This window comes from Colias croceus, chromosome 6 (genome assembly GCF_905220415.1).
Source record: "Colias croceus chromosome 6, ilColCroc2.1".
NCBI lineage: Eukaryota > Metazoa > Arthropoda > Insecta > Lepidoptera > Pieridae > Colias > Colias croceus.
This window is the reverse complement of record NC_059542.1, coordinates 3,147,535-3,164,239: the sequence shown is the minus strand read 5'-3', so window position 1 is coordinate 3,164,239 and position 16,705 is coordinate 3,147,535. Positions and strand designations below refer to the sequence as shown.

The following is a 16,705-nucleotide window of genomic DNA, read 5'->3' as shown; positions in this document are numbered from 1 at the left end:
CTAGACATTCTGTGAAGAGGCACACGAAGACCCATATTGGTTCTGGCGGTCGGTATATGAAATAAATCTTTTGAGCGCGTTGATCTGGATGGGATGCGATAATTTATTAAACTAAGAAGTTCTGAGCAGGCTATTTCTCCTACGCATATTTTTCTTAACGTGAGAGAATCGATTAAATTTCGGCGCCGACTTAACGAAAGAAGATTGTAACGACGCAAAAGATCCTCGTAATGTTGCCGACCGCCACTAAGGCGGAAATTTAAAATGCGTAGAAATTTCTTTTGAACCATCTCCAATTTATTTATATAAATATTGTAAAACGGATTCCAGATGGGACAGGCATACTCTAATAGAGATTGCACTAGAGTTTTGTAGAGACATATAAAGGCGTCTCCGTCCTTGAAATCCTTAGTAACGCGTGTAATAAAGCCCAACATGCGGTAATACTTACTGAGTATGTGGTCTATATGTTGATCAAGTATTAAACATTCGTCAAAGTATACACCGAGATCACGGATGTAGGAAACCGAATCCAGTTGGTGACCTCCCAGATTAAATACTGCTGGAATTTTGTTGTACTTTTTAGAGAAAGTAATATGTTTACATTTATTATAAGCCAGAAATAATTTATTGCGTTTACAATAATCATCCAATCTATTTAGGTCATCCTGAATATGAAGTATATCCTTAGTATCAACAACATCAGAGTACAACTTTAGGTCGTCTGCATACAGCAAAAATTTACATTTTTTAAAACACTGTGAAATATCATTAATAAATAAGTCAAAAAGCAGGGGTCCGAGGACCGAGCCCTGCGGGACGCCCGAGGAAACAGTAACTTGAGTAGAAGTGTAACCATTAATAACAACTGATTGTACTCGATTGCTTAAATAAGCAGCAAACCAGCGTAGCAGATTTCCCTTGATTCCGTTAAATGATAATTTTTGTAGTAAGAGTAAGTGATCTACCTTGTCGAATGCCTTTTTAAAGTCCGTGTATATCGTTTCTATTTGTTGTTTATGATCCAGTGCATTAAATAAGTAATTGGAAAAGACAAGAAGATTCGATACGGTTGACCTACCAGCGACAAATCCATGCTGTTGGTCTAAGATGAGATGTTTTAAGCTCGAGTAGATGTGTCGGTGTATTAAAGTTTCAAATACTTTAGGAATGGCTGAAAGTATCGAAATGGGGCGGTAATTCTCTACGTCATTTCTCTCACCAGATTTGAAGATAGGTGTTATGTATGCTTGTTTCCATATATTTGGGAAGGAACCAGAACTCAAGCATTTATTAAAGATAATCTCCAAAGGGGTACAGAGTGTTTTACTGGTTTGTTTAAGAAAAACTGGGTTTATTTTATCCGGTCCAGGACCCTTGTTATGATCGATGTTTTGCAAGGCAGTGCGTATATCGGATTTAGTAAGACGAAAGCAATTTATATTTATGTGCGTGTTATCATAATGATCGTCTGTGAGAATATTATCCACATTGTATGCCGCAGTAGATGTTGGCTCGAAAACTGACTTAAAATATTTTGAAAACATCTCAACTATAACATTAGGATCGTCAGATTTAGAATTCACCAGCTTCATGACACGTAAGTACCCCGAGTTAGAATTTTTTTGAGAAGACGTGTATTTCCAGAAGTACTTAATATTTTCTTTAAGAGACTTTTCAATGTTAGCCGTGTAATTATTGTAGCATGTTGTAAGAAGCTGTTTCACTCGCGTTCGTAACAGGGAAAACTCTTGATAATCTCTTAGAGAACCGTAAGTCTTCCATCGCGTCCATACTTTATGCTTACGCCTTAAGGCTTGAATTAGACATTTAGAAAACCAGACTGGGTATTTTGTGGACTTTACTTTAACCAGAGGAATGTGTGAGTTAATAATGTTATAAATATTTGCGTAGAAAATATCAATTGCTTTGTCCGATGGAAGAGGTGTCAGTAGAGAGAACCAGTCTATATTATTTATTTCATAGTTAATTTGGTCATAATTACCTTTAAAAAAGTTCCTTTTAGCTAATGAATTCACAGGCATCACGTTAGAAATAGATATCGAGCATACTATGTCTAAGGCCGGGTGATGAGGGACAATATTCAATAAGGGATCAGCAGAAGATTGAACACAATTGGGTATATTAGATAGTACTAAATCAAGCAGTTTCGCATTTTCGTTATAAATACTATTTGTTTGCTTTAGGTTCATAAATGACATGGTATACATCAGAGATTTTGATGTTTCAGTGTGTACGGTTCCAAGAAAGGCGTCTGAGTTATCAAAAGACCATTTTATATATGGCAGGTTGAAATCACCGATGATTAGAAAATTACTAAAACGTGAACTAGAATATACGTCACAGAGTTTTCGAAAATATGCATCATATGAGATGTTACTTGAAGCCGGTGGAATATAACATACGTTTAATAACAGCCCCGAATTAGACGGAAAGTGTAAAAATACTTCTTCTATTTCAAGTGTTTCGAGTTCAGAAGTTCTCACAGCCTTTAATTCTTTTTTGACAAATACTAAGACTCCCCCTCCCCCTTTCTTACCTGAAATTGTGAGATTTCTATCGCGGCGAAAAATAACATACCCATCTGTTAGAAGCTCCGCGTCCAGAATAGATGATGTCAACCAGGTTTCTACCAATATTATTAAATCGTAATTACTTGAAAGAATATTTAATTTTAGTTCAGTTAGTTTAGTTTTTATGCCTCCACAGTTCTGATAAAATATATTAAAAGTTTTAGAATTCATTGTAAATAAGTATAGGTAAGATAGAAATAAAATATAATTATTCTTTTAAAAAATATAACTACTGTAGAGTAAATAGTGTTCGTGTTCCTCTCCGCATCAAATACAAAATTAAAATAAGACAATGAATAGTTAATAATATAATGAAATAAGGAATAAACGTGTTTAAACGACGACAATTTTACATGCTTTATAAAAAAGTTTTTTATAAGTGTATAGTTAAGAGCTAGTCATATGATTTTATTCAAATCATCAGCACATCGCACATGAATGACCTTGGAATCATCTGTTTTACGCAACAAAATACAGCTATTTTTCACCCAAGTGTATTTATAATTTTTTTCTTTGGCTAGAATACGAGATTTACTAAAAAGAATTTTATTTTTAAGTGTTAGGTGTTCGTTTATAAAGAAGCGCGTGTTTTTTGCTGCATCCGCGGCGTTTGTAGGCGCACCAAAAAGTTGAGCAGTGGTTAGGGAGCGCCGCGCGCGTGCGCCGGCGATCAGGTCGTCGCGTTGCCGCCGAGTTGTGAGTTGCAATATAATATTTTTTGGGCGGTCTGAGGGGATGCCTGGTGCAACACGGTGTACATTCCTGATATCGCTGTCTTTCAAATTGACGCCCACCAGTTTGCAAATCTCCAAGCTAAGATGTATTAAATTTTCCCCCTTGCGTTCGGGTATATTTTGTATTTCGACGTTGCAACTTCGGGAAGCTTGTTCGAGGTCTTCAAACTTAGAGCTTAGCGTTTGCAAGTCCGCGCGGAGTGCATTATTTTCGTGTAACAACGTATTGTCTGACACAGATTGCAAATGATTCCCGTAGCCCTTCTCTAATTGCGTTAACCGCTCCTCCCAACAGTTCATACGTTTCACTAGGTTGTTAATATCGTTTTCAAATTTTTTGGAGACTTCTAAGATGGCAGAGTTTAAATCTTCGCGCCATTGCTGCCGTAAACTATCGAGTTTTGTGTCCATATAGCGAGTTAGCGCATCGGTGTCTACATTCAATATCGATGCTGGCGCCAAAGTCGCTTTAGGTGAAGACGAAACTGGAGCAGCTGTATGCTTCTTAGCTTTGCACGTAGGACACTTCCATTTCAATTTATTCATAGGCAAAATTTTTTTAAAATCTGATTCGGTCATGTCCACGCAATAGAAATGCAAAACCAAATTGCATGACGTACATTTAATGCCTTCCTTATCAGAAACAATCTTCGAGCATAATTTGCAGCAATCCATGTCCATTAATAAAGTTGACTATTATGAATAAAAACTATGTAGTAACACGCCAGCTGATTCCTTTGTTAGTTTGTTTGATTATAGTTGGGTGCATAGAAAAATACACAAGCGGGTAATATTATTTTATTATTGTTCACGATGTATCGCAGTGTAAAAGTGTCCGAGAAGAATGTCGTAAGCGCCGTGCAATGAGCGTCGCTTACGCGTTTTAATAACACACTACGTAAACTGCACTGTTTGTAGATAGTTTTGAAAGAATTAATGTTTTTTTAATGTTTATAAAGACTTACGGTGAATGTTTATACACTGAATTTATTCACTGATGTGCCAGTAACGAGAACACACAGATTTTAAGCACTTATATAGACTGTATACCACTCAAACTAATTTAAATTGTCGGATACTAATTCTTGCACTACTACGTGAAGGCGAGTTCGATTACGAATGATTCTATACTAATAAATAAATATATATTAATTATTTATTAATTTCAAACAAGGCCAGATTAGATGATGAAACATTGACGTTTTCAAGATTTGCTTGTGAATGTAAAAATGTTACCTATGATTTCTAAATGAATATTCGTAGATTTTATTTTAAATTTATTTAAACATATTTTGCGTATTTAATTCCTTAATCCCAGGAGAGCAAGTCTAACATAAATGGAAAATACCCTCACAAATAATAGATAGGGAGGCGAAGAGGGGAATTTTCTGTAATACTCGAGCGTGGCAGTTTAAGATATGAGAGATACCTTAGACCTAATAGAACAACCTTGTTAACTATTTAGCTCTATATGTAGTGACGCGCGCCTAGGATAGACGATCAGATTAGTAAAAAAAAATCGATAGTCTGAAATACTCGAGCGCGTCAGATTAAGATATTGGGGGTTGATTTTAGTGTTTTAAGACTAAATTTAACTAATCTGACCATAAGTCCTTGACGCCGCCGAGTTATAGGGTCGCAAACTTGTAAAAAAAAAACGTTAATCCGGCATTCTCGAGCGTGATTCTTTTTATTTTTATTTTTAAGAATATAATCTAAAACTTACTAAAAATACAAAATTTGCCGGTTTCCGCATGACCGGAAGTCTGGAGGAGCCATTTCATCTTCCGAAAAACGCGTTGCAGCATATAAGTCGCAAACTTTACTTTTTACAAAAAAAAAGTTTAAATAAACAAAAAAGGTAATTTTATTTTACAAAAAAAGGTCTCTTTTCATTTTTGTCCAAAGTTAAAACTTTTTTTACTTGAAGCATCGTAAAAACTCAAACTCCCGGTTTTTTGTGTATATCTCGAAAACTGAGGGAGTTAAGAAAAATTGATATGAATAACGATGATTACAAAAAAGAAACCCACAAACCTTTTTCGGTCAGATTAAGAGAACCCACTAACATTTTTGTCAGATTAAGAAAATATGCTTTCAGGATACCGAGATAAACCTCCTCTATGAAAATCTGACGCGCTCGCGTATTTCAAAAGGACTCTTTTTTTCTGCATTTTCAAAAATTCATCATAACTTATCGTCATGTCGTAATCGTCAGTTTTTTTAAGGGGAGCTTCCTTGGGGCCTACTTGACACCCCTTCCGAAATATAATCTGTATAATCTGACGCGCTCGAGTAAATTTTTTTTTTGTACATTTTTGATGAATTTATATGCCTAGCCCCACCACGCAAACCGGCAGATTAGTATACCGTTGTTATCAGAGGGACTTGGGGCATACGTAGTATGAATATCTGACGCGCTCGAGAATGCCCAAGTAACTGTTTTTTTTTTACATTTTTGAAAATCTGTACACGCCAAACCCACCGCTAAAATGGTTTTTACCATAGAAGCTTTTCTTTTCGAAATTATTTTCTCTTTCGATTTTGATAAGTCTCGACGACGCCGTTGAATTACGCCATTTAGCTACCTCGCCTCCCTATATCTATAAGTTTTAATTGACAAATAACTTTCCTAAATTACATTTCAATGTTTGAGTTTTTAAACTTGTTGGATCAATATTTAAAGTTACCTATTGCTATTCATTACATAGTTCCCTTTTAAATGTATTTATCTTAATCTTACTTAATTAAATACTATCCGTAATACATTTCAATACTGAATATTATATATACATACATAAGTTATTCGTTTATTTTATTCAGAAATTAAATCAGTCCAGGCTCATATTATTATATCCCTCTTCTACCTCCGAACAATACGGTTGGTAAACAATAACAGATTTAGTAAATTTCATTTCGGTAAGCCCAAAATTGATTTCTGCACAGCGATTAGGTTTTCAATCAAGCTACGATGGCACAATAGCATGGACCAGTCTGTTTACAATTTACATATTTTGTTCGTTTGATTATGTACCTACTGTAATTTTGTACAATTAATTCAATAGATTTAACCATTCTTTTTTCTATTAAATCAATTAATTTTGTACGTATTCAAGATTTTCATGTGTATCACTTTATTCAATCATGCTTCTCTTCATCTTGATCTCTTTGAGTCAAAGTTTACAGTATTTCTCGGTGAAAGGATGCATGTCATCAGTTGATTAAAAAATCATAACTAACTTACCTTTAACACAGGTAGATACATATTAAATACTCTTATTTAATAAATAAAAAAAAATGTGTGCGTGTACACACGTAAGAAGTGAAACTTCTCTATGACCTTATTTGTCCAAAAATAATTTACTATAATATGCAACTTTACAGAAAAACGTCGAATCACGCGTAGTAGGGATAAGAAAAAAATGGCACGTAACGGAAAATTGTCACGCGTAACTTTTTTTCGTTCAAAATCCTCTTATTATAAAGACTTAAAACCGCCAAAAAGCGAACAAGACCTTTTTAATCCGATCCGCATACATTTAAACATGTCTCTATACCGTATCCAAATTCTTTTGTAGTCGATAATCTATTATTGGTATGATGTATGCGTGCCATAAATAGAATTAATATGGTTGCATTGTAGCTGAACTGAGCAGTTGAAGCAATGCCATGTGGCGTAGTTTATATCTTGACTATTCTCGGTCTTTACTAGAATTTAGTTTTGAACTAAATCTAAACGTCTATTGTAATTTAATATTGTCATAGTTACATATTATATGGTTGAAGTCCCTTCTTAACAAAAAGTTGGGAGAAAAGTAAGAACATCAACAATTTTAGATATATTATATTGTAAATTTTACTGAAATATAAGTAAACAAAGCCTTTCACATATTTGTCTGTTATAGAACGCTTTTTGAGTTCAATCTCTAGTTAAGAAAAAAAACATAAAACTTTCAAAAACCTGAAAAAAATACATTAAAATTTTTACATCAGACGTATTCCCACAACGCACGTGTGAAACTGTTTTTAATTTAAATTTTTAATTAAGCTTATCGCGGTCCCTTTAATACAAAATGGGACAAAATATACAGCGGAATGTGTCCCAGAGCCCCGCTAAAGGGTGCAAGATAACGTAATCATTGTATGACGTAAAACTTTTCTAATGACAAAGCCTCTGTTTGAAGTTGAAAATGCAAAATGCGAGTCGAGTGGAAACTTTCACTCGGTATTAGTAAAGTTTGAATGAGAGCGTTATTAACAGAGCTAGCTTCAGTTTTATATAACCTGCCCAATTTCATCGTGATGAAATGTTAATAATGTACATACCTATACATATAGTAGTCTCTACAGTCAACAATATTTATGAGCAGGAAATTTTATATTGTACAAACTAAACATGCTTTACAATTCTATAACCTATCTAGTAGATACCCTTAATTCAGTAAGTCACATATAGTAGACAAGTAACTAGTAGGTATTTTTACAAATAACCATGATTTTTTTTCTATATTTATTTTATACATTGCAAATTAAACCTATTCTTACAAAATACCTATAAGAACTCAATAATATCCTAAACACACAAACAGCAAATAATACTAACGAAGAACTCAAAACCAAAGACGATCAACTCCCTTCAGTATTAAGAAGTTCCCCTCAAATAAAAGGCCCCTATATCCACAGAGCTAACTTATACTTATCGATTTTTCAGTTAGACGAGCTAAAACAGTCTCCTTCCCCGATCCAGGTACATAATTGATGTACCGCGTCATTCCACTTCATAATATATTTACGGCTCACTCGGTCTACCCGCCTAACACTTTTTTACTGAAATTTTTTACTCACATTTAACGAATGAAGTGGCTGCCTCATTGTTTTATAATATTATAATCAATACAAGTAGGTACGACGATTTATGTGGACTTTTAAACGTGCTATGGGCAAAAAAAAAGACGTGTGGCACTCGGGTACTGCCGCGGTAACGCTATTGCATAGCATGCCTTCAAGCCACACCTCCGTGCCCGTCGGAGTGGGGACCGTGAGGTTTTTTCGTTACAGAATTTCTGGATTCGGTCCCTGCGCTCGAGGCCTGCGATAGACTAAGCTATGCAATAGCTTAAAAAATAATTTGAGGACTCTAGGACCAGTAATTTTAGCATTGATGTATAACAGCAGAGTGCAGTAAAGTTTGATCACGACTCGATAATTCTATTAATGCCTCAGCCCCCGGAATCACAGACACAATAGAAAATCTATTGTGTCGTGGTCTCATTGGGCCGCTCGGTGGTCAATGTTAAGTAGGAACATATCATTAAAAATTAAAATTCATAAACATTGATTTTTAAACAAATATTTCACGTGTTTTAGTGATGGCCAAAAAATCTCCACTCTATATGTGAAATATAATTATTCATATCTAATATGATGATTTAAGATCTTCCACTTAAAAATCTGAGCTATATTTTCCATTGAAATACATATTTGTTAAAATTAGTAAAATATAAATTTATAATATCATGAGAAATTAAGATTCGGGTAAATATAATCGCTGTTTGGTTAAATTTAAATGTATTTAAAACATATTCCATGTTTCGAAAAAGCGAATAGGCGAATAATTTTAATGTTTTAAATATAAAGCTCGGATTTCCAGCTATCTCAGTTTCCATTTAACAATTTCTAGAGAAATCACCATGAAATCACTTATGGAAATTGAAACAATACCTATCATAGAATAGGATATTATGAACGATTTTAAAAATTGTATTATTATGTGCATGCTAGTTAGTATATATTCATTGATTTCTTACTATAGCAGAAATCACATGAAAGCTCTTAAAGAAGGACTGCTAAAACACGACATGAGTAATGAGTGGTAATGATGATATCCTTTGACAGTTACGTAGTGTGCGATTTGCTATCAATACATATAAATGTCATCGTAATGATTAAAAAAATAACTTTTTATTTACTTAGCTTCTTTTGCTACGTTGAATTTAAGCTTGAGTTAACAACAACGTTGTTCAATTTGGTAAATACGGTACTTTATGTAATTCTAGTTTGTTTCGAATCTGCATTGTTTAACTTATATACCTACCGCAACCTACAAATGGTTAGTCAATTAAGTGGCAAGTTTCAAGCGCGGCTTTGTATAAAGTGCTTTATCTACAACAGCAGTAAACTAATTTTAACTAATTCTGGCTCATTCCACCGTTCATCAGGAAATCCTTTGACGTTTTGATAATTTTCGTCCAAATATTTCACGATTCATGACAATTATTATAAAACTACATTTGAAGGTACAATATTATGCTGCGTATAGCTATCATATTTTCATAGTTAGACCCTCAAATTTATTATACGACCAAACACACAAATATTTTATAATTCAATTAAATTAGTCATTAATAATAGGTAACTGTCCCATATCACTAATAACAATTCTTGCACCCCATTTTTGTATTACAGGCACTAAACTGCACATTATTACTTCAATGTACATTTATATGGTAGAATGGATAATCACGTAATAAGAGATTGTTAGAAAATCCAACTAGAGCGGAACCTGCAGGTGATAAGATTAATCTCACGGACTCCGGTGATAATATCATGTCCGTTGAATGAAAAATCGCTTGATATTTTTCTAACATAATTCACAGCTGTTTTGATTTTTATCCTAATATTTTGTCGAGAGCCGAATTTTTTTTAAACATTTTGCCCAACCCGAATATTTTACTATAGCGAAAAGTAACTTACTTTTTATGGAACGATAAACTAATAGTACTAATACTCTTTACAGTCTATCGTATTATCTAGCATAAAATATTGCTTATTGCTTGTCCTTAATTTCCAACTCCAGTAATCGATGCCTTCGTGTTTATTATTTCACAAATATTTTACGATATTATGGTTATTAGGGTTCGGCATATTATTATGGAGCGTAGCCAATTTATTAGTTATAAATTATATTTTATGAAACGATCGACCGCGACATAATGTGGGCAATATCAAATTGTGGTTACGATCTTAATGTTACATTAACTACGAGTAAATCGACATTAAATATTTCAATCAAATTGGTAACATAACAACCTTCCGCAAAGAAACATAAACTTTTATCCATTACAATATAAAAACCTTCCAAAATAATATTTAACTTGTATAAGTTACACGAAATGGTTAAATTTTTGTCTGTTAGATTATTTGTATGTAAAAAATTAAAGAGACATGATTAATCAATATCAATATTTTATAGGTTTCTGTGAATCTACAAAAGGAATACGTACATAAAAACATTATCATTATAACAGATCTATATATCACACAGAGAGTGACTTGAACTCCAACACAATACAATGATAACATCAAATATTATTCAGTCTATAAAATACCTTTACATTATTCATGAAATTTGTAAAGATTTCCCTTCCGAGCTTCCTCTGCGTAATCGCATTTCCGCAAATCCTACAATCTATTCGGATCAAGCATAATTTACTTGATTAAGATGATTCGTCAAAATAACCGACTTATTTCAAGATATTAATATTTGGATACACAAAAACAACTTGTAGTGTTGGAGGCCAGACCGTGATGCAGCATAAATTTGAACCATTAATCCTTTCTCTACACACGCAGAAAATCGATGTCAAACACCAGAAATTTGAACTTTGTTTTTCAAAAAGCTTAAGCAGCTATATGAGTGTAAACAACCGATGTATGTATTTGATTATCATTTAATATAAAGGACCTACTTATTAATTATCAGACTAAAAACTAATATAAGATGTCTCGAGAGTTTATGATAAAAATAATATTGTTAGTACGTTATGCTATTGAGCAGTTCAATGTTTGAAAAAAGAAACTTGAAAAAGTATCTAACTCTATATAAGCTCCCACATTAGGAGTGCTCGATACGATATCCATTATAATCTTCATTTATAAGTGACATTCACTCAGATATTTTAATTTTTACAATCGTGTTTCACCAAACGTTGGTATTTTAAGGAAAATTATGTTTTATTTTACCAAAACAGGAAACGACCTATATAATCAAGTACTCTTGAACGAAATTCTATAAAATATAGTACAAATTTATAATTTCACCAGCGTGCGTTACTCATAAATGATAGCAGGCAGAATGTATGCGTATATACTATGATAGTAGGCAGAATGTATGAAGCGTAATCATAGTATATACTGATACATAGTAAATAGGATTTAAGCCGCCTCGATGTAATTTATCAAAACCTATATTGCTATTTAATACCGGATAAGTCCGAGGGGCCGTAAATATAATACTGGACCTAATTCTTCCTATAGAACATCCTATTTTATATTATAAATGCGAAAGTTTGTGAGGATGGATGGATGGATGTTTGTTACTCTTTCACGCTATTAATACTGAACCGATGAGAATAAAATTTCGTATGTATGTAGCTGAAAACCTAGAATAGATATAAGATATCCGAAATCCGTAAATCTCTCAGGAACGGGAACTATTCGGGGTTTTCTTGAAAACGCGGGCGAAGCCGCGGGTGGAAATCATCAGTACATATGTAATAATGTATTTTATAGTAGTTAATGTGTATGTTACTACATTCGATAATAATGTTATCATCGTAACGGTTTTATCGTATTACAATCATTAAATGCGCTCAAATTGTATATTAGAACATAAAAATAAATATTATATTATGTTTGATAGTGTTTTTATCTAATTCTAATTCGAGATTATAACTACATATTTATGTCAAATCACTATTATTTGCAACAAACTAAAATTTTGAAAGAAATCTTAATCATGAGAGCAATCGAAATGGTTCTTTTATGAAAAAAGTGTGCAATTATAGAGATTTTACTTTTGTAAGGTAGGTACCTAAGTGAATTGTTTTTCGTATCTTTTTATTATACATCAGTTAAATACGAAAAATAACATTCATAATATAACATCGTTATCATTATAAAAGTAACTTCAAATTTTAAACTGAAATTAAAACTATGAGTCATTGAATTTTAAAGTTAAAAACATTAAAGGCTTCATGAAACTACTAGTTAAATATCCAACTGTAAACTAAAGTGCCGCTTTTCAATTATTATTGGTATAAATGACGTATCGCTCCAACTTCTAAAGTAATTAAATATAGTGACGGGCAAGAATTCCATGAAACCGGCGCAAACGAAAATTTAATTAGTGTTAAAACAAACATTCATTGCATGACCAACTTCGTAGAAGAGCATGATTCTTTAAAATTATCTAAATATCTCTATAAATAAGTTTGGAAAGTAGTATATCACATAAAACTAATAAACCGTTAAAAAATGTCCTGGAAATATAAAAGATGTAACATTTTTTATCCAAGGATCAAACGAGTGGACCCGCGTAAGAGCTTCTCTCATGTTACTTTATTTTTAACGTTTTCATGAAAAATTTAATGTAGCGAAGATATTTTATTCCTACGAGAAATGAGAAATTCTAAAGTAACCTACTATAGATAAGTATACACGTAAACCTCGCAGTTAAAGCTTGTATACTATACAGATTATACCAATAAGTAGATAAAATTAACGTTTAATCCTTTTATCAGAAAGAAAATTTACTTTATCATAAAGCGTGAACACTATTATGCAAGTTTGTACCATTCGAGATAAAACATTATACCACGCTTATACAAAACAGCGTGTATTAAAAATATAATACGCGATGTGTATAAAAATACGCGGGAAATGCTAAGTGCTCTCCTGTCATCATGGCGCTCTACATAAAACTATTGCTATAGAACTGACGAGCGTGCTATCTTCAATCATCTGACCCATATTTCTATCTCGTAGAATATGTATAAGGTCGTAGTAACGAGAATATTTGGCTGGCATTTTTTTCCAGAGTACGAAATTACGTATTCGTACGTATTTGAATTATACTTACATAGATTAAGAGCAAAAACAATTGAATTTTATTATAGAAAGCGTAAAACTGCATTTATATTTGGACAAACCGCGAATACTTGAGTCTTCCTATACTGACATTTGCTGCAGTAAATACATACAATGCTTACCACTTTACGCTAAAATGTTATGTCGGTTTAGTAATCTTCCCTTTGGGAGTTAACTTCAAACTACGCAGTAGCATGCTCGGTTCCTATCAATGTTTAACTTTAAAATTTCCTGGAGTTGTGACTATTTTAGAACGTAAACATTCTAATTATTTCGTAATAGTAAATCACTACATAGTATATAACAAAGTCTGTATTGCTGTTCGTCCGTCCCCAAGTATGCTTTAAAATGCAACGGATGTTGATCATGTTTTTTTTTAATACATAGAGTGATTCGTGAAGGTTTTAATTTATAGTTTGTTGCGTTATCTAGATGGGCGAAGCCGAGCGCGGTAAACTAGTAATATATAAGTGTGTAAGGAGCCGATTAGTAATTCCGAACGCAGAAATATCTAAAATGGAAGGCATAATGCTTACAGTTCTACAACCTAGTACTGCTTCCTAAATGCTACAAGTTTCTCGAAATTTTGGAAGGTGACTCTAAACAATGTACGAGTTTTGATATTGTGTCGAGTAAGTTAGAGATAATGGATATAATGTCAGTCGCACGTCTTGACTTCCGAGTTATAACATCTGTGCAGCGCGCATAGAACAAAGCTATTTATTACAATGGCTGAAGAAGAGTAGTCACAAGTATATACAAGTGAAATGAAATGAAATGAAATGAAAATGAAATGAAATGAAATGAAAATAGGTCTCCACATCCCATGATAAATTATGAGGCTGGCGGCTGAATTGATCCCTAGAGTTAGTTAGGAGTAAATCCAATACATCCTGTATTTTAAATTGTTAAATACGTAAATACTAAATAGAAATAGAATACAGGCTGGAGTATACAGAAACATTTGCATTGTGTTCTGATTAACCAGAACCGTCACAGTTTGTTGCCGAATTTATTATTTTTAACTACTGTATGACATAGAACAAATTCTACAAACCCAAACTCAAACATTTTTTCGTTAAACTAGGCTTCCTTTTGAAGTCTTTTAGGGCTGATTTTTCAATACTCTTTTAAACTAAATAACGTATTAAACTACCATTTCAAAATGTATTCTTATTGCATGCAATTGACAGTTTACAGGTGACATTTTAACATTATCGTGTAATACTTTATTGGACGGGTAAGTTTTAACCAGGGATTGAAGAATCGGCGCTTAAATGGACAAATTTCATAATTTAATCGGTATTTAACGTCGGAAAACTGTTAAACAAAACAAGACTTCCTGTAAAATATTGCAATTGAGCCCACCAATAAAGAACCTACTGGCATTCAAAGACTGATGATCATAAACAATACAAGAAAAACTTATAGGATTTGAAATCGTAATACCTATTACTGACAATGTTTGTTAAAAATGTAGTCTTAAATCGCAGCACATACATTTCACATTTGTTTCAACTAATTTACAAACCAATTGCTGAACGTCTCTTATTGGCAATTCGGGAAATCTCATCACATTACCAACATTAAAACATTACCATTTCAACTATTCAAGTCTCTTTTAATCCACACACATTCTATGATCTATCAACAAGTGCCGCCTTCAGTAAAAGAACTTTAAATGCGGTAGACCTGGTTCCTTTATGAGAAACTTCACTTTATCTATGGTTTGTGGAAGTAATAAAAAGCTAGATCAGTTCATGATAACGAATGTGTAAATTATACGAGTGTGTGATTATTGTTTAGAATGATAACATTTGTTCGAGTAGTTGCTATTCACGACACCATTCGCGTAAAGATAAGAATTTCTTGTCCAATTGTCATGTTCTTCAACATTTCAGGTTAATTATTATTTTTGGCGTGTTCTTCTATGAACATAATCATGTCCTCTGTCATCATCTACCTTTTACTATACTACCTTAAATTTGAAGTTGAGGAGAAATGAGTAGAAATAGTACCTACCTAAAGAAATATCTTTACCTATTAATAAATAGGTCATCGTAGGTAGAAAATATGGATACTAATATCAGTGAGACTAACATTTCCTTTGTCCGTAAGATAAATAAAATTTGACAAAATTAAGCATCCTGCGGAAGATAATGAATTAAATATTCAAGCGCTTGTTACATTCTTCTTCATCCTTACGAAATTAAGAATTAAGAAAATTAAAAAATGACATTTTTTGTCAAAATATAACAATCCAAACATAATGTAATTAAAAAAAGAGAATTCTTTAGTCATTCTATAGACTAAAAACGTTGCCACCCAATTTCGCTCTATTGTAGACACGTAGACGAGTCCAAAACATCGACTCTACAAGTAGAGCAGTTAAAAAGCATTTAGGTCATGTTTATTATCTCGGTTTTATGCGACGAAAATGAGATGTTGATTAATGTTTTGTTCAACTGAGGATGGAAATTAGAACAACGAATTTATATAAAGAATAGGAACAGCTCTTTACAGTAATTCTGAACAAAAGTAACAGAATAATACAATATAATTAAAACCTTTAGCACAGTCAAGTGATGCTCATTTATAAGATAATGGGTTGTCCAAACTTACCTAAACAATCAAGGGCATTAACCAAAAGGAATCGTTGACACAACACACAAATAGTATCACTTAGTACGACACTGGCACTGAAAAAGCGAGAAAAACTGTGTTATCGCAATAATTAGGGCAGCCGGAATAGTTCAGGAGCGGTTTTAATTCATATTTTTGGCATTACAGTTTCGCGGTAAGAGCCGAGACGCGCAGAGCTAGCGGACAGCACCACGCGGCAGGGAGGTCTAAGGTGGACTGAGGTAAGGTGCGGCCTGCGGGACCGGGGACGCGGCCAGGCTTCGCGATGCCGCCCGCCCTGACATGGATCAACACAGTTTAATGATTGCATCCCTGCGTTGTATGACTAGCCATTACAATTATTGAACCCACGAACTCCCAAAACGACCACACCTTATTAGTACATTCAGGTGTTGCCTAAATGGTTGTTCCGCTGCGTTGCGCAAATAATAATGCGCATTGTCTTATTAAGATACTTATCTATCGATGGTCAGTTGGGGATTGTAATGAATACTAAACGGAGTGATTTGCTTGTCAGAACTTAAGCCGGTTGAAATATGACTTACGTGAATATGTTTTAAATGTGATTCGTGCTAAAATAATATACGATTCATTTAAGACTCTATAAAATACTTTATGTGTGTTTGTTGAAACACAACTTGAAGATTTATCTCTTTTGTTATCACTTTTACTTTATAAAAGCTTATTCTTTATAAATGCTTAATAAATTTCACAAAACTATAGAAATATAAGTTAAAAGCTTTTGTCTGAAAAGTCGCCTTTGTTGGTGACAAACGTACCGATTTATCAATGTCATTGTTTTTGTTT

General features: G+C 33.2%; 2 protein-coding genes across 2 annotated transcripts in view; both read right to left on the bottom strand.

The window, feature by feature from the left end:
- Positions 1-16,178, bottom strand: part of LOC123692812 (protein qui-1) — a 124,100-nt gene extending 107,922 nt beyond the window's left edge. Inside the window, exon 1 of the mRNA XM_045637608.1 lies at positions 15,878-16,178. The gene's annotated coding sequence lies outside the window, so the exon portion shown is untranslated. The remainder of the gene's footprint in view (positions 1-15,877) is intronic.
- On the bottom strand, positions 703-3,143 carry LOC123692619. The gene is made up of 3 exons (XM_045637383.1): positions 2,296-3,143; positions 1,528-2,208; positions 703-724 (listed from the first exon to the last, which is right to left on the bottom strand). The coding sequence occupies exons 1-3, from the start codon at positions 2,763-2,765 to the stop codon at positions 703-705; spliced, it is 1,173 nt and encodes a 390-aa protein (XP_045493339.1). The 5' UTR covers positions 2,766-3,143.
- Positions 16,179-16,705: the final 527 nt, after the last annotated feature.

What these genes read in the sequence shown, in the direction of transcription:
- LOC123692619 (XM_045637383.1), bottom strand. Translation starts at nt 2,765, where the DNA reads ATGAATTCTAAAACTTTTAATATATTTTATCAGAACTGTGGAGGCATA. An exon ending in TTCAACCTGCCATATATAAA is followed by an intron (nt 2,209 to 2,295) that starts ATGGTCTTTTGA and finishes GTCATTTATGAA; the next exon opens with CCTAAAGCAAACAAATAGTA. An exon ending in ATGTTTTCAAAATATTTTAA is followed by an intron (nt 725 to 1,527) that starts GTCAGTTTTCGA and finishes TGCTGTATGCAG; the next exon opens with ACGACCTAAAGTTGTACTCT.